The sequence below is a fragment of the Dendrobium catenatum genome, unplaced genomic scaffold, assembly GCF_001605985.2.
Source record: "Dendrobium catenatum unplaced genomic scaffold, ASM160598v2 fragScaff_scaffold_670, whole genome shotgun sequence".
Taxonomy (NCBI): Eukaryota; Viridiplantae; Streptophyta; class Magnoliopsida; order Asparagales; family Orchidaceae; genus Dendrobium; species Dendrobium catenatum.
In genome coordinates, this window is record NW_021319132.1 from 361155 (window position 1) to 380426 (window position 19272).

The 19272-nt window shown below is 33.2% G+C and overlaps 1 protein-coding gene across 1 annotated transcript in view; it reads left to right on the forward strand.

Annotated features, from left to right (window-relative positions):
* Positions 1 to 14222, forward strand: part of LOC110094797 (cytochrome P450 90D2) — a 28351-nt gene extending 14129 nt beyond the window's left edge. Inside the window, exons 3-10 of the mRNA XM_020820123.2 lie at positions 10319 to 10515; positions 10616 to 10943; positions 11023 to 11172; positions 11250 to 11510; positions 12062 to 12151; positions 12304 to 12489; positions 12686 to 12807; positions 13561 to 14222. Coding sequence (XP_020675782.1) covers positions 10319 to 10515; positions 10616 to 10943; positions 11023 to 11172; positions 11250 to 11510; positions 12062 to 12151; positions 12304 to 12489; positions 12686 to 12807; positions 13561 to 13687 — 1461 coding nt within the window. The 3' untranslated portion in view covers positions 13688 to 14222. The remainder of the gene's footprint in view (positions 1 to 10318; positions 10516 to 10615; positions 10944 to 11022; positions 11173 to 11249; positions 11511 to 12061; positions 12152 to 12303; positions 12490 to 12685; positions 12808 to 13560) is intronic.
* The last annotated feature ends 5050 nt before the right edge of the window (positions 14223 to 19272 follow it).

Sequence of the window (19272 nt, forward strand, 5' to 3'; positions counted from 1 at the left end):
TCTCCAAAGATTAGTCTTCTCCCACTCTCTCTCTCTCCTCTCTTTCATCCCTTTCGTTAAAATGAGCCTTAAGTTAAAAAAACCATTTAATAAGTCATTATGGCTTAAAATATTTATATATTTTTTATTAAATAATATACAATATTATTGTTATAATCAAAATTTTAATATAAAATTCATAAAATTATTTTAGGGATTAAAAAAGTTATATAAAAATGTCCATAAAGTAGTTCATTTTATTTTGAAAAGATTGATGAAATTGGTTTGCAAAATGAACACCTTAAGGTATAAAAATCCTCACTTGTATTGTAAGGTGTCAATTTCTTAAAAAATTTCACTAGTGCCCAAAAATTATGAAAAAAAATAAATTAATTAAAACATTATACTATAAATATTCTAAAAAATATGATTTATGATTTGGACTTATAATGACTCCTGAAATAATTATTGACTCTTTTAGGTTAAAAATAATTTCTAAAAATTTTAAGAGTTTTCACACCTACAGCCTTGCCTTGCAGTCATGTAGCTCAATACACTGCTCAGCTCAGTACCCTGGTACCCATGACCTCAACCTTGTATAAATCATCTCACTAAGAGCCCAAACATAAAACCCAGCATCACTGACCTCTTGAATTAGTGATTGAGTAAGATGACTAGTTGAGCTAGCTTAGGTTAGCTCAATTAACCATCAACACCTTGGTGACCTCCAATTAAACTCCAGTTTGAACTCTGAACTTCACTAAACTTTCAAGATTATATATTTCTCTTAATGATTTGAGCCTGATTGATTATCCTGACTCGGTCAACAGTTAACTTGGTCAACTAAACATTAGGCAGGTGATTAATCCAAATTGTATAGACCTATCTCCCTGCACATTTTTACTATATTCAAATCTAAAATTCAAAACTCAACTCCATAATTTAAAATATAAAGCATGTGCATAGAAATCAAAAGTAACCAAATTATTTCTTTAAATCTAGATGAATTTTAGTATTATTTAGTCATCACTTTAATCGAGAGTATTATCTCATGAGATATAATTAAATATAGGGGCTTGTCCTTATAGGGGGTCTAGAACCCAGAATAATATAAATTTTATTTTAGTTTCTTTATAAGGTAGAAGAAAAATTTGTGAACATAGATATTTACATTAATATTTTATTTAATCTCATAATTAATAGATAAATGGATATTTCATTTGACTTTGTGGTGAATCAAATATATTTTATGTATTTTATGGGAATAAATTTTATAATTTATTTTTCTGATTGAAATAATAGGCGAATGTTTTCTTCACCTTTAGGATGGATTCTATATTCCATATGTTGTATCTAATTAGCAAATTAAATCGTAGTTTCTTCTTTTTAAAATCGATAGTAGAACGTTAGTCTACCCTCCTGGGTGGTATAATGTTAAGCTATGAAAATTTAAGTAAATGAAAGAACTAAACATATTTAAAAGCACATCAGTGGATAAACTTTTCTCTCTCCTTAGTGAAGACTGAACAAAAATACACATAGGTAATTAAATGCTTGGGCTGTTGGATTTAATGTAAATACATGTTTATTTAAATTTGTGTCATGTCTTGTAGATTCATTTTTTATATAGTCTTTTATAGTGTTATATTTCCTGCTGTGTCTATCTAGTGCAGCCATGTCTATGCATACTTTGTTGAGTCTTACATTTTCATGTCATAAGTGTGTTTATTTTCTTCTCACAGCTTGCATGTCTATGCTCACGCCATGTTGAACTCCATGCTATACTCTATTTATGGTAATTTTATTAGGATTATATGAGCTCTATTTTAGTGATAATCAAATTTAAAAGTATATTGGTTATAATTATGTTTATATTTCAAAATCTTCATTGCAAATGGATTTTAACCTATTGCATTCATTCAAATTCTCATTGGAATTTTTAAACATAGATTTATTATAGTTAAATGAATTCAAGGGTGTATATTGAGCACTTGGTGAGTGATTATATTATATTTGTTTCAAAATTTTCTTTAATCATTCACTAGGTGCTTAAGTGTTCATGTTGATTCTTAGCTAGGTTAAATCATGGCATCCTATTGATATAACTCATTCTCGTAGAACTAAATTAATACATGATTGTTGATGGATTGAATTTCCAAATATTTAGGTAATGATTTAACACTAATATTTGGAAATTCATCAATCTTCATTCTTTTAGACTTAGTACACTATCTTGTTTTGATTTGATTGTTAACATATATGTGAACAAGGGTTAGTGACATTGATTTGTAAAGCCGATACAACATTAGTGTCACTTAATGATAATATTTAAGGATTAGTCATAACTAACTTAGACAATTCTAAGATTCACCACACACATCCAATTTGGATAAGACATTAAAAATAGAAATTGTAGTGATATCATACCCTATGATTAAATCCACATTAATTTTGATTCCTTTTGGAGGGCATTTTGGCATTTATTTTTAAGGTCTTGAGTACATTTTAAATAACCAAAAGAACTCTCATGTGTATTGCAAGGCTCCTTTCAAGATAATACTAATATATTTGATTGGGTGATCTTCAAACAATAATAAACACACCAATCTTATACAGTATGCTTGCTTCCATCTGGAGGGAATGCATATTAAATTTATGAGGTCTTTTCTCTATCTCAAATAAATCTTCAGAGGCTCCCAATTGTTCATCTGTCCTTCATAGAGATTAAGTGTTTCATTTAAAAGCCTTAGGACTTATAAATTAATAACCCTTGCACTTTAGGGTTATTAATATGTAAATTCTTTAACATTAAATAAACCACTTCAACATCTAAAACTTGAATAATAAAAATACATATACATATCATTTAAACTTCAATTAAATTCCCTTTTTGACCTTTAATAAATAAATATTAAAAATACATGCAATTTAACTATTTAACTTCTATAATACATATCCAAGCCATATAATCTCTTCCACAAACTTAGATGATTTGATAGGATAATCATCTTTAGCCTAGGCTAGGCCAATGGATTGGTTTGGTTTAATTGAGGGTGCCTTTGCCAGGAGGGTATCCATGTGTTTGCTTACTTTTCATTCAAATATGGATGTCAATTTTATTTTTATTTTTCTATCAATGCACCAGAGAGCAAAGTGAATGAATTTAGGACCATGCAATTTATTTTATTTACTTTTCTATATATATAACTGCTCACATCACAATATCATATATGTATTTTTATATACATGCTCTTTTATATTTCTACAAAGTAGAATATACATAGGGATGATGTTTATGAGAAAGAAATGTAAAATATAAAAGTTTTAGGTTATTATATATAGATCAAGTTGTACTGAGCCATGAGTTTTAAAAAAGTCGAATGTAACTTCTTATATACATAAGTGGGGCTCCAAAAGATAATATCCTCTCATGGAGGATGTTCTCTTTTGGAAATCCATAAAAGATTTAGTACTCAAATATCATAATCAGTTGTAATTGATTTTATATGTTTATGGTAGGATTAGAATTAAGGTTTATTATTAGTGCGGCTTGACCACCATTACTTTTCTGCAGACTCTCGGCTGTACTTTATAAATTTTTAAATCAATAAAATTAGCACTTCTATACATTATTTTTTTCATGCATCATTTGCATCATACAAGTAGTTTTTATTTTTTATAAGCATGTTGTATAGCATTTGATTTAAAATTTCTTAATAATAATCCATTGATTCTTAAGAAAGAGCTTATCAAATCCTGCATACATATGATTATTATTGTGATTAGGATTGTTAGCTAGCAGCTCACTCTAAAAAAGTGGTAAGTCTAGATTGTATATATCTTTCTCGATGCACATCCTTCATTATATTCAAATAAAAAATTCAAAAGAAAACTCTAGAATTTATAATCTAAAACATGTGCATAGAAATCTAAAGAAGCCCAACTATTTCTTTAAATCTATATGAATTTTAGAACTATTTAATTTTCAATTTAATTGAGAGTGTTCTCTCTGGAGTTGTAATGAACTATAGGGGCTTGCCCTTGTAGGGAGTCTAGTAGTTTCTTTCTAAGGTAGGGGAAAAATCTATAAACGTAGATCTTTGCTTTAAATATTATATTTAATCTCATAACTAAAAGATAAATGGATATTCTATTTGCCTTTATGGTGAATCGAATATCTTTTATACATTTGATCATGGGAAAATATTTTATAATTTATTTTTTTAATTGGAATGATAGGAGAATATTCTCTTCATCCTTCCTGATGGATTATATATTCCCTATGATGTATCTAATTATAAAAAAAAATTGTATTATTTTTCTTTTACAGATTTGAGTAAAAGAAACTACTAAACATATTTAAAAACAAATCAGTAGATCACATGAAACATTTAAAATTTTATCTACAACACCTACTAACATTTTTTGTCAACTAATAATGAAAACTATCATCATACCCAATGTTAAGACCTGCCATCATTCACCATCTACTAACATTGGCACATGATGTCATCATAATGTCAACTTTCATCATCTTTGTCTAATGAAAGTTGGTTGATTACTAACCTTTGATACCAACCTTCTTGGTCATCCAATATTCCCTTCATATAGGGAGAAGTGATGAGTTCAATTGCACAATTTCATCCAACGTACATGTCCTAATTAACTATTATCCATTTTTTGTGAATATCAGATGTTTATTAACCACTGACATATAGTACCCATCTTCTTGGTTATTGGCGCCACTTTTATAAAGAGGACAATCGACTAGCTATTAATCATCACTCAAAATCTAGCATTTCAAGTCACTTATCATCTCATGCATGCTAATATTGAGCATCATGCGATAATGTTGAACATATGTCAACCACATGATGTTTCACATTCCTAATTGACATATATTAATCTTTGGTGTTTATTAACCACAAGAATTTATTTTTTGTCTTCCTCAGAGACAGTCTCACATCCTATATAGAGAATGATCGAGCAAATCACTGATTGTCTCTCAATATCTATTATTCTCAGTCGACTATCATTCTATTCCTCTCATCCAATAGCATTTGACTTGCTTCTTAATAACTAGTCATGCCTCTAATAATATGAATAATCAATTATATATAACACAAACCATCTCCTATTTATCATTGTCCGTCATCTATCAACAAAGGATTTCTAATGCTTGCCTTCTTGGGTGTAAATTTAGCCTCCTATAAGGAGAACAACCTAGCAAATAATTGCCTTCACATAACATTCTTACTCTACAATCGCTGGATACATGCCAGATTTCACGCCTAATGCCTGTCAATTAATGAAGTTGTTACTCATCTTTGCTTATCACCTAGTCTCTTCTCACATAAGGAGAGTGATCGAGATGGCCACCTACCATATATAGCCTAAGAGTAATTCAAACATATTGAGAATCCTACTTCTGTCATAGAAGATATATTATATGATTTATATCTACTAAATTATATTAATGTCTTAACATTTTATGAAAAAAGTATCATTTGTAATATATAAGTCACACAATAAAAATGATCATCTTAAATACTTTCCAAACGAGTCTTTTTAGATCTACCTCCATATTTCTTAACATAGATCAGCTCTAAACCATCTACTCTCCTATAAATTTTTATTAAATGTATCAAAAAAAAAAAAAAAAAACCCATCTAAAAAAAAATTTTTTTAAAAATTTAAAACTCATCTAAAAAGAATATTTTATCAAATATTAAAAGAGGGTATAACGTTATATATATATTCAACAGATTATTTTATACTATTAATTAAATACTAAAGTTCTGTTTGGCTCTATCACCTACCACAGAGATGATTGATGTGATTTCTTTTTAAATGTAACTTTCTTTGATAAATAACTTCTCATTTTCTTAAAAAATATTTTTCTTTTCCTAAAGAATATATAATTTATGAGAAAAATACTCCTCCAAATAAACTGGCAAAATATAGTTCTTATAACACGACAAAAACAAAAACAACAACATAGACTTTGATTGAAGCAAGCTTTTGAATATAGGAAAAGAAATCAGAGAAGCTTTTGGTTCACATAAAATCTCATTAAAAAAGAGAATGATGAAGAGTAGGGCTCAATTGGTGGCTAAGTGTCTTATTTAATTACCAAGCGGTCAAAGAGGAAAGCAAAAGAAAGGCCTTTCTGTTTCATTCTCCAGTAATATAAGATACTACTGTGCACCACTTGTGGCTCGTAAGTCTCTTCCATTAAAAAAGTTGTATCAGCCGACGTTAGCAAGCTTGTGTGGACACTCAAGTCTATAGTCAATTCTCTTACTTTTTCTCTTTAAAGTTGAGTGGAGATCCACACACACACACACACACACAGAGCGAGAGAGAGAGAGAGAGAGAGAGAGAGAGAGAGAGAGAGAGAGATTCATGATAGGAACGGTCCCCACTTAACCAAAAAAAGATCCTCAGATCTAACCTTATCAAAGGTTGATGGAGAAATGGAGGTCTGTATGATAATACTTTTTCCATGGCTTTATTTTTCTTACATTTTATGTTCACTGTATATATGCGGTATAGATGGAAAATTTTCATATTAAATTTGTGCCACTTTATAAAGTTTATGATAATATATAATTAGTTGATCAAGACTCAAACATATATAAGATCTATGGGTTGAAGATTTGACTACAAGGATGTAGGGACATGAAACACTGCAAGAATATGACCTTGATGTTGAGTGTTAGAATAGTTGTGGTGGCAGAGAGAAAGTTTATCAAGTCTGAATCATATGGAAATGAAGCTCATGCATAAATGAGTAGATCATTGGTCAAAAAATGATCAATAATTTTTTGTTCACATGATAAGTTATGAAAAGGAACTAGTTGAGATAATTTTATTATGTAGGTTGAATGTCGGGACAATATATATGGTCTTCTTTGTTGTTAGAGATGGCCGAACTAGAAGCAAAATGATAGGCATTGGCAAAAGTTGGGCGGTGAACGATGTAAGGTGATGGATATTGGCGACGTTTGATGATAGATCAAGATGAATGATGGATATTTGGGATAGTTGATGGTGGTCACTGATGATAGTTGAAGACAAATAATAGTTGACATCATTGTATGGAAGTCAACGTCGACAAATAGTTGCGAGGATCAATTAATGAGTGTTAAAAGATGTCAACAATGTGCGCCAATAGGGCCATGAGTAGTGGGTGTTAGCGATGAACATCAGTGGGCATCAATGATGGAAGTCATTAGGCATCTATGACGTATGTAAATAGACATCATCACTAAACATCGATGATAGATCTATGTTGGCGAGCATTGGTGGCAATCTACAATGAGTGATAGAAGCTAGCAAGCAGAGTGCTAGAACTCTTCAGGTCTACATATTATCTACTTCGTCAATCTTCTTGAATGTGTGAAGGTCCCATTTATATATTTTCCATAGGGTATTCTATTCATTTTAATAACTACAAATTAGGACACTCCATCAAATGGCTAGTATTGATCCCTTTGATTATTCAATATCTTTTATAAATCTAAGTATCTTATAATGATGTCATGATTTTTTTTTTCGTAAATGAAAATATGTTAATAAGCCCTTAAAAAGATCATGCTATTAAATCAACACACAAAAATTTAGTAAACCTAATATGCTCCAAGTTGAAGGTAGGCATGCTGCAACAACTAACACTAATGCAACAATAAATTGAAGTTACATATATGGATGTTTCTGACCTTAATTCATATCTGGATAAACAAAGATTTACGCAATCACATAGCTTCATGTGTCATTATACAAGTTTACTTAGTCCACTATCCCTTGTACAAATTCAAAAATAAAAATAATTATGCATTTATCTCTAATGACCTGAAAACTTATGTCATGATTGCGTGATCTTGAATTTGTCAAATTTTTCGTATTAATATGCTCATTTTGATTATGGGCATAAAAAATTTGAATGTAATTCAATGTCTTAAAATGATATTAATAAATTCCAAACTATACTATTGAGTGCTTGATTTAGATTTTTTAGACTTAGAGCAATACATTCTTAGTGATTTTAAATCTAAATATTGTCAAGATTTATGCTTGATTATAAGAATTTTTAGTGCATAATAGTGGTGAAACATGAAATATTACAATAAATCAAATAAGAAGAAGAACGATTGAATTTAAAGAGAGTGAAATAGAGAATCTTAATATGATGAGAGTAAAAATAGGGTATGCCAACATTTTGGTTACTACATAGACTTCATGCAAGGAACAACTAGGGAGGGTACATACTTGGATGTGTATGACAACACCTTATATATATGTCTTCATGCTTATAATTTTTAGGCAACATGATCCAAAAAATAAATTTGTATACTTGTAGCCATCGATAGATGAGCTAAAACTATTATGTATAGAAGGTGTGCTCATATATGATACCTTGAGAAAGAAAAATTTTCACATAAAAATAACACTCTTAAGGATAGTTGGTGATTTTTTAGCATATAACATATTTTCTAGTTGAAGAACAATGGGAAAGCTAGTTGCTTGTCATGTGTTTGTCATCAGAAAAGCTAACTGTTGATCATATATATTATCAAGAGTCATCAAAAGTATTGATGAAATTAAAATATTATGATAAATATATATGATTTAATTGTTATCAAATGTTGTTATCAATTAATCATCTATTTAGGATAAAATAAAGTTACATTTTTAAGGAATTGAATTATGAAATCAATCGCCTAACAAGATTTAGTGGATCATCCCAACAATCTATTTTTTTTACTATAGATTCAAGCACGTGAAGAAAAGAAGAGAAATGAAGCGTCCACATGCAACATCCTTTATTTAATGCACAATAGAAAAATCTGTCATTACCGTCGGGCGATCCAGCGGAAATATTTATGTCGGTAAAATAGACAGGTTTACCGGTAGAATATATGTCAGTAACTTAACAGCAAAATGTCCGGCACAATTTCCACCGCTGAAACACCTGCGCATATTCCGCCGGCTTTTTGTCGGTATTTTAAAGGATTCCAGCGCACATTCAGTCGGTAATTAACGGCGAAATTGCCGGCAAATATTGCACCGGCTTACTTAAACTCGACAAAACATTGCTAGCGTATTATCCGTCGGTAACATAACCGACGAATAATTCGTAGGAAAGACGCCGATATAGGCCCTATTTCGACATGTCCGCCGTTTGATTTCTCATTTCTATCGTGATCGAACCCTCTTCACTTTCTTTCCCTCTCAAGTCCGAGAGCTGCCCCGACCGAACCCTCTTTGCTCGCCATCCGAGAGCTGCCCTGACGCCGAGCATTTCTTTCCCTCTCTTCGATCGCGTCCAAGAGCTGCCCCTACCGAACCGAGCATATGCATCAACGCTATTCTCTCATTAATCAATTAAGTGATGCACACTTCTTCATTTCCCAATTATTATTTCTTCTTCAGTCTTCACAATTTCACATTCGCTTTAAAAGTTTCCACCTTAGTGGCGCACTCTTCTTCAATTTAATCGGCACCAATTTCATAAACACTATGTTGGTACTTCTTTAAATTTGATATCTTATTCTATTGTGGTAGCACATTAACAAATTTCTTTGAATCCATTATTCTTTCAAAATAAGGAATGTCCACTTTTAATCATGATGTTAAATGAAGATCTTCAAGTTCCGCCAAAGTAGATGTCGAACTAGCTCTTATTCACTAGAATCTTCTTGATAAAAGGGTTTATCCCTTCTTCAATCTACCTTATCACATCTATATTGTTCAAATGCACACTATTTTTTCTTTGCCTTAGCTATACAAAACATAGATGTAGTTGTTGAATTTCCCACTTAGCAAATTTTCGATCACATAATTTTGGACAAGATGTTGGCTATTTCTCCGAGGTGGAATGTTGGTAGCTTTGATACCAATTGACACCCAACTCATTACAAAGAAACAAAAGAATATACAATTCTTGATAGAAACCTCTACCTAAAGTCAAATTTCTTGATACATAATTGAGAAACAGTGATTAAATGCCTCTTTTTCATTATTGAGCCATCTAACTTCTTTTCTTATAATACAAATGAGTATTTATATTTAAAACTTATGTTTTGCTTGGAATAGCTTTCTTACAGTTTTATATTTAAAACTTATGTTTTGCTTGGGATAGCTTTCTTACGGTTTTATAAAGCAGCTTCATGAAACAGCTTTCTAGAACAAAATTTTCAAATTCAAGAATTTTTTTTACTATAAAACAGTTTCATGAAGCAGAAAGAAAGTCATCCCAATCATAAAACCTTAGTTCAACAAAGGATAATAAGTGAATATATATATATATATATATATATATATATATATAAGCACACTCCTCCTCCTCCTCCTCCTCCTACCCCTCCTCCTCGCCACCGCTCTCCACCTCGCCCGCCTCCGCACCCGACCCGACCCAGCCCGCCCCCTCCCCCTCGGCTCCCTCGGCTGGCCCTTTCTGGGCGAAACAATCGAATTCATCTCCGCCGCCTATTCCCCCCACCCTGAGTCTTTCATGAACCGCCGTCGCCTGTTGTACGTTCATCCTGAATCTAAAAAGAAAAAAAAAATCCAAATTTTGCTATTAAAACTTTTATAATTATGTAAAAAAAAAATCTTTTTTTTTTTCCCGCAGGTACGGTAATGTGTTCAAATCGCACATATTCGGCAGCCCCACCATCGTCTCCACCGACGCCGAAGTAAGCCGCTTCGTCCTCCAAAGCGACGCTCACGCCTTCGTCCCTTCATACCCCAAATCCGTCTCCGAGCTAATGGGCGAATCCTCCATCCTTCTAATAAACGGCTCCCTCCAGCGGCGCGTTCACGGCCTCATCGGCGCCTTCTTCAAATCCCCCCAGCTGAAGTCTCAAATCACCACCGACATGCAATTTTACGTCCGACGGTCTCTGGCCACCTGGCCCGACACGACCCAGCCCATTCTCATTCAGAACCAGACCAAACATGTCAGTTTCTCTCTCTTCCCCGCACGTGCTCACTTATTGCTGCTACAATCTTGACCCGGTTTTATTTCTCTCCCATCAGATTGTGTTCCAGATTCTCATCAAAGGGCTCATCGGCCTCGATCCGGGCGACGAAATGGATTTTCTCAAGAGCCAGTTCCAGGAATTTATTGCAGGATTAATGTCTCTTCCTGTCAAGTTCCCCGGAACCAGGCTTTACAAATCCCTCCAAGTAATTAAAAAAAATTTACTTAATTACACCCTTAATCATAATGTTAATCCCCCAAAAAAATTAATTAATTATTGCAGGCGAAGAAGAGGATGGTGATGCTTGTGAAGAAGATTATTGAGGAGAAGAGGAGAAGAAATGAGAGTCGGCGTGGGATAAGGCCGAACTCTAAGGACGTTATTGACGTGCTTATTAACGACACGAGTGGTCAGTTGAGCGACGACCTGATTTCGGACAACATGATCGACCTTATGATTCCGGCGGAGGACTCCGTGCCGCTGCTCGTTACTCTGGCTGTTAAGTACCTCGGCGAATGCCCTCTCGCTCTCCGGCAGCTCGAGGTACTGTAATTAGCACTAAATTGCTGTCGTAATTACGTTTGTTTTAATTAATTAGTAATTAAGTCTAATGATTAGTAAAAATTAATTAATTAATTACCAGCGGAATAAGGAGATGCCAAACGTTGGTTTGTGGCTTTGTTTCCCTTTTAGCTCTTGGCCAGTAGTCCAAGTTGAAAAAAAGAAGTATGGGGAATCAGTCAATAACCATAGAGTAAAAGTATTAGAGGTTATTACATGATGAATACATATTTTTCTTTAATAAATACTTTGTTTAGGTTACTAAATATAGTGATTATCTTATGATTATCATAATTATAAAAATTATTCATTAGAGATAAGTATATTTTGTCATTTATTCATATAGATTTGCAAGCAATTATATTGCCAATTTTGATATTATAAGGCATATTAAGTCAATTTTCTCTATCATTTTAAAGGGAATTTTAATCTTTTTTTTACATAATAATATAGATTAAACTTTGGGATTACATGTCATTTCCTTAATTAGTCAAGGTTTCATCTACTTATCAAATTGAGGTTAATAATCGCAGGAGGAGAACATGGAACTCAAGGAAAGGAAATCTCAACAAGGTCAAGATTTGGAGTGGAATGACTTCATGTCCTTATCATTTACACAAGATGTAAGTAAAGATAATGACAAAAAAATTTTCTTTCTGAATATTCTGATAAAAATTATAATAAGATCGTCTAGAGAACTGTTATATTTTATGATAATTTAATTTTATATAATAAAAATTTATCCAAAATCATTAAAAAAACTAATTTTTAGCAGGTCATTACTGAGACACTAAGACTAGGAAACATAATAGGAGGAATCATGCGCAAGGCTGTGAAGGATGTAGAGGTGAAGGGCCACTTCATTCCCAAGGGTTGGTGTGTCTTCACCTACTTCAGGTCAGTTCATCTCGACGAGGCCATCTACGAGGACCCCCTCAGCTTCAATCCATGGAGGTGGAAGGCACGTAATTTCACATTGCATTGCATGAATCAACTCACTTCTACTAGGTTTCGTTTGGAACAGCTTTAACTCTTTAGTAAAAACTTTCTTAAAAGCTGCAAAAAAATGATCAAAAGCTGTGTCAAACGAAACTTAGTTCTCCCATGTAATTCCAAAATTCTCTCATCTGAATTCTGTTGTTGATTGAAAGCTGCAGGAGAAGGACGTGAGTGCTTGCAACTTTACTCCTTTTGGAGGTGGGCAACGGCTATGTCCCGGGCTTGACCTAGCCAGGCTTGAAGCTTCCATCTTCCTACACCACTTTGTTACCAGCTTCACGTAAGGATTAATTACCATAGTCGCATTCAATTTTGATTCCTTTCACACATGTATCCACACATGCCATGCACGCACACGTGTTATCATAAACGTACTATATATCATAGCATTAATGGTGACCCATGCATGCATGGCATCATCCCATGCATGGTCAATAATAGAAGACTGGTGCATTGATATTGGGAATCTGATTCACCTTCCACTATACTCTTTATAGATACTAGACCACATGAATCAGTAGGTGCGTCTAGCATCATACATCAACATCAAGTACTTACTTGGCCTCACCCTATCCATGCACGTGTGAACGTACGTGCTAGCCATTTTTGGCTCTCACTGGTTGTAGATGCCCAAGCGTGCTAAACTGGTTCATTGACTCCATGTGGTTGGGCTTTCCGTTTTTTTCGCGAACATAAATGCCTGTCATGTTTCAACGAGTGAGACACCTAATTATTTTTGCTGCATAATGAGCATTAATTTGTGTGCATTTGTAGATAGGCTCTTAAATTTGATGAATTATTTTGTGCGGATGCCGAATGCCTTCAGAGCCTAATAAAAATGTGCCACGTCATTTCCTACTCGGTACCGCAGCTCGGTACATATCAAGCTCGGTATTGGATGACATGGCTGCACTTGATTCGTCTCTGGATTATAAGCTGTGTGTGGTGTCTGCACAAAATAATCTCTCCATAAATTTATAATATTTGGTGTGACTCACATGTGTGGATGTTTGAATGGTGACGTTGATAACAGGTGGGTGGCGGAGGAGGACCAGGTGGTGAACTTTCCGACCGTGAGGATGAAGAAAGGGATGCCCGTACGTGTCACGAGGAAGCAGGGAGCGTGCGAGAGGAGCTCGTCCATACGTGTGGAGTGCTAGACAAGGTGGCTAGGCCGGCTCGTACCAGCCATATGTGAATTATTATGTATAACTATATGAAAAGGAGCTGACTGTGGAGTTTAAGATGAGGGGGGCAGAGAGTTTGGTCAAAGGGATCCGACCCGCTTGACCCGAAAATTGTGGCGGTCAGCTTTTGGACTAATGATAGAGCTTCGAAATTTGTGAAGACTAAGTAAGCCGGTTAATTACGCACCCACGCGTGTGAATCTGATGGTCGCACGTGGGGCCCTTCTTGTCATGATCACTGAGAATCGTGTGGGGAGCTGGAGCATGCATGACCTGGAGGGCTTCTTTGGGAAGTGGTGGATATTGGAAGTCGGGGAAGTCACTTACAACGAAAATGTTTCTTGCATGGAGAAGTGGGGCCCTGCTGCCTGAGGGGAAGTGATATTTTGTAATGTTTTTGGGTTTTATGAGAATTTAAATAAGTGAGAATGTGAGTTGGTATGGATGTAAAATTGCAAGATTTTTTTTTTTTTTTGAGAAAATTATGAGCTGAACCTTTACAGAAGAAGAAAGAACATGTTAAATATTATGATTTATACGATTACTTATTTTAAAGAATTCTGCTCGAAACTCTTTGCTAGTGATACCTCTTATTTTTTTTGGAACCGTTAGGGATCGAACATGGGAGCTGGGGGAGGAATTTTTTCGCTCAACCACCGAGCTGCCCCGCTCATCCCATTGATATTTGAATGTGGATATTTCTTTCAAGTTTTGACTAAACTAAACCCACATGTCCATAACTTCTTCTTAAGGCCCTCCATTTCTCAAGCTTTAAATCACATCGATGGGCTTGCGGTTGATCGTAATCTGAAAGATGACATTCTCCTTACTCTTCATGCTACGATTTACCTCCTCTGGACCGAACGCAATAATAGAAGATTCAATGCTAAAGATGTTTGTGCTATCACACTATCAAAAAAGATTACTAGAGCAATTTATGAGTCCAGGCCAAACAGTGTTCTCTGTCTATTTTATTTTTCCTTTTCTTTCTTCTTTGGGATGTACATGCTTTCTTTTATATTTTGTGAAGCCTCAATTTTTTTGTTTATGGCTGATTTTTGGTTTTTCACTATACACCCTTATTCTTTTTATAGAATGGACTGAGCCCTTAATTTTTCACAATAATGATTTAGTGTGCAGAGATCATCAAAAGGAGATATTTTAATAAATATATAATTGTTATGTAGTTTAGAAGAAATCACAGGTGAATATTACTGCATGTTATTCATTCTTATATATAGTTCATTGTGTGTCATCCTTATAATATATATAAAACATAATGATTTTTATGAGTATATATCAACTATTAATTAAGTTAAGAGATGTATATAGCTTTGAATTTTTTAGTAAAGTTTTATAATTGTTATTTTTTATTTAAATACATAAAAAATTAGTACAATATAAATTTAGGATTTGTTTGAATTTTTTTTTTTTTTTGCATTGCTTTAAGATATTAATAATAATTTCAATTCGTTATTATTTTCATATTATTTTTTAATAAATTTTAAATAAAATTATATTTTTAATAAAATTATATTTTTAACTAAAGTAGCTAAATTAATTTTTTTACAATTATTTCATACTAGATTATATAAAATGTTAAAGTAATCCCAAATTGGCCTTTAATTTTTCCTTTTAGTTCATATTATTTAAGCCCATTTCTTCACTTCAAATTTGCAGACACATTGCATCAATCATAGCCATATGTAGACAAATGCAGCTTACTTTATGTACCATCCATTAAAAGTTCATTACTTAATCAAGAGCAAATCATTCATTATTGTCCTTATGAATTGTTTCATATTCAAATAAAATGTAATAAATTGAGAAATATTTTATTAAAATATATTATTTGCATAAATATAAAATTTGAGAGCTATTTTGACCAAATTAAATTACAAACTTTATACAAATTACATATGCAAAGTTTCAAAGCTACGTTTAACTTTTTTTTTTTTTTTTTTTTTGAGAATTGGGACTAACATTGATGATTTCAAATTTTATTTTTTATTAGAATTGTTATTATGAAAAAAATTATATGATAAAGAAAAATGTTATAATTAAGAGCATTAGCACTTCATATTCTCCAAATCTCCTTTTATGTCATCTATCAATTCAAAAGCTGCAACACTTAATTAGGTTAATAAATTGGTTTTTATAAATATGCAAATGTGTCTTACAAACTTTATATATATATATATATATATATATATATTCGGTCATTTCCATAACACTAATTTAATAGATCATTATTTTTTTTTTTGTTGAAATTACAGTATAAAATAAGTAAAATATATTAATAACATGCTATAAGTGAAGAAGAAAACTATTTTTTATTTGATTTGAAGTAAAATTAATTCGGTGTTAAGCCTAACGATGTAGAAATCAATTAGTAACGATGGTAGCTGGTGACCAAAATGGTGGTTGCAATAGCAAGCGACAAGCGGAATTTGGTGGTGATTGTGATGGCGGTTTGCAGGAGTTTTTTTTTTTGTTGAAATTACAGTATAAAATAAGTAAAATATATTAATAACATGCTATAAGTGAAGAAGAAAACTATTTTTTATTTGATTTGAAGTAAAATTAATTCGGTGTTAAGCCTAACGATGTAGAAATCAATTAGTAACGATGGTAGCTGGTGACCAAAATGGTGGTTGCAATAGCAAGCGACAAGCGGAATTTGGTGGTGATTGTGATGGCGGTTTGCAGGCGAGCAGTGCTTCACATAATCCATGTGTTCAGAATTTGCTCAAATCTAATAAATTCTAAGCACACTAAAAATTAATCAGATATATAATTCCGAATAAATTTTTCTTCCAACCAAACATCGATAATTTTAAAAAACTTCCATTTTATTTACCGCGCAGCCCCTAACAAATTAGACACTAATTATTGGTTATTTCATTGGAAAAATTTATCAAGATATTCTGAAATAATTTGTATCAAAATGAACTTGAAATTTGTTTTAAGATTAGTATTAGTTATATTGCACTAATTTTAAAGTAAATCAAATAATTCTACAGCACTATTTTATAGGATAATCTGACCCCTTTTTTTTCTATTTCATTTATTTAGTATTATATATAATGACAAGACGTTTTTAATGTAGTTATGAGTACATTAAGATGATCAACAGTATTAAAAGAGAAATCAATTGAGGATAAATCTTATTGGGCCGGGCTTCAAGAAAGTGACCATAACTGTAAGCTTTTGGGCCAGATGGAAAACCTCTTTTTAGCCGGCCGAATATAGCCCACTACTCTAACCAGCTTGTTTGCTGAAATATCACAACTGATAATATTCCAGACTTCCCTTTGCCAATTGAACTATAAAAGTACTTCCAAAAGTCATTTTGATTAAAATTTTTAAAATTAGTTTATGAATCACTATTTGAACTTTGATCAAGCACAAGGAAAAGACCTAAGGGATAGATGTTTTAGTTTACTTTTTTTTTTAGTATTTGATCTTAACACGATACACATTTTGTATTTGTTGATAATAGTTTTTCAGCTGATTTGATTTGAGCTTGATCTTGGGTTAACTTGGTGTTCCTTTGAGCCCACAGAGCCTTAATGATCGACAAAGGCCTTAGATGTTCATTTCGTTATACATATCTAGATCATATATGAAATTCCAGAGTGTGTTCTTATAAATTTTTGTAGGAAAATTATGAGGGATAGATGAATATTAAGTTGGATTTTTTTGAAATTATATTGATACTGATTTCCTAAGATATGACGAGGAGAGTTTCATGTTATATTGTTTACTTTCTCTGATGTAGCGTGTCATATTTTGATAGCTTCATTTTGCCATTGTATTACAGTTTTTTATTGATTTTTTTTTTTTGGAAAAGTAAAATATTACTTGCAACACAAAGCTTCTTCTTTTGCATGTTTTACTTTTAAGCCGTGTCATTATCTCTGATGTTTGTCATGTAAAAAAATGTGACTGTTTTTTAAATTTTGTATGACTAAATGTCTTAAAATTTAGTGATTATATTATTATTGTTTTTATAAAAATATATTATCAGAATATAATGGTGTATACTCGCATATGCCTTTCAGATATCTTACAGGTAGTCATGAGTAGGTCGTGATAATAATACTTTTACTTGGTAGGCCCCATAAATGAGCTCACCCAAGGATTATTATATTTAATTTGTAAGGAACCATAGAGGGGGTTGTTTCTCACTAGGACAATAAAAGGTTCTCCTAGATCAAGAGACTTGGCACTCACCTCATGATGGAAGATTAGGAATAAAAGCTACTCACCCTCACGAAGGATGAGTACCTTTTCATGCTCACTAATCTCAACTATATGAAAGCCCCTACTAACAGAGCTCTCAGCTTTCCCTACGACGACCATCTAACATTATCTAACCTTAAAAGTTGTATAACAAGCAAAAATATATCATTGTTGATGGATTCAAAGATAGTATAATTGTGAAGAATGACTCTTCTTATTCAATTTATTTACAGTTTTACCTTTACTTAGGCTATTTATATTCATCAATGTATTGTACTGTTTTATTGAGATAATAATATAATTTCCTTCCCCTGTTTCCGCTTTGTCCTCTTCAACCTTTCTTTCTCCCTCGGATCATCTTCTTTCATGGTATCATGAGCAGGAACCAACCCATGGTCGATCAAGAATCAGCAAATTCCCACCCTCCCACCTCTGCTGCTCTCTCTAGCGACTCGACCGCTGAACTCCACATTCTGGCACCACTCAAATTTCAAACATCTCAAATATCAAGAATCTCGTTCCGAATGCGCTCACCGCCGACAACTACGCAATTTGGAGGATCCAACTCCTCCAACAATTCACGGCAAATGGTTATGCCGGTCATCTCACCGGCATGAGTTCTTGCCCTTCCGACGAGTCCTCCTTTAAGGCGCATAAATGGCGTCTCATTGATAATAACCTTCTCTCCTCTCTCTCTTCTACGATCTCTCCCGCCATCTTACCATATGTCATCTCCTCTACCACTGCTCAAGATGTCTGACATATCCTCGAACGTCGACTGCAACCAACATGTCGTTCGCGCATCATCCAGCTCAAGAACGAGCTACATCACATTCAAATGCGCGACCTCACGATGCAACAATATCTATCTCAGGTTAAAACGATCGTTGATAACATTGCAGCATCGGGCTCCCACGTCGACACGGAGGACATCATTCTACACATTCTTAATGGCCTACCTTCAACCTATAATTCGTTCAAGGCTGCCATCCGAACCTATCCAACTTCTTTGGATCTTGATAACTTGTATTCTCTTCTTTGCAGTGAAGAGATAAATGTTCTTCAAAAACTGGCTCGCGACAACAATGCAAATGCTGGCGCAACTGCTCTCTACACGACATCCACTACTCAAAAACGTGGTCGGTCATCACGTAAATTCAACAAGAACAAGTTCTCGGTGGACAACACGGGATATTCTGCTTCTCCCACTCAACCCGTCAGTTCTCCATCCTCCAATGGACCGAGACCAACATGTCAAATTTGAAATAAATTGGGACACATTGCGTTAAATTGCTGCCACCGGAACAATCCGA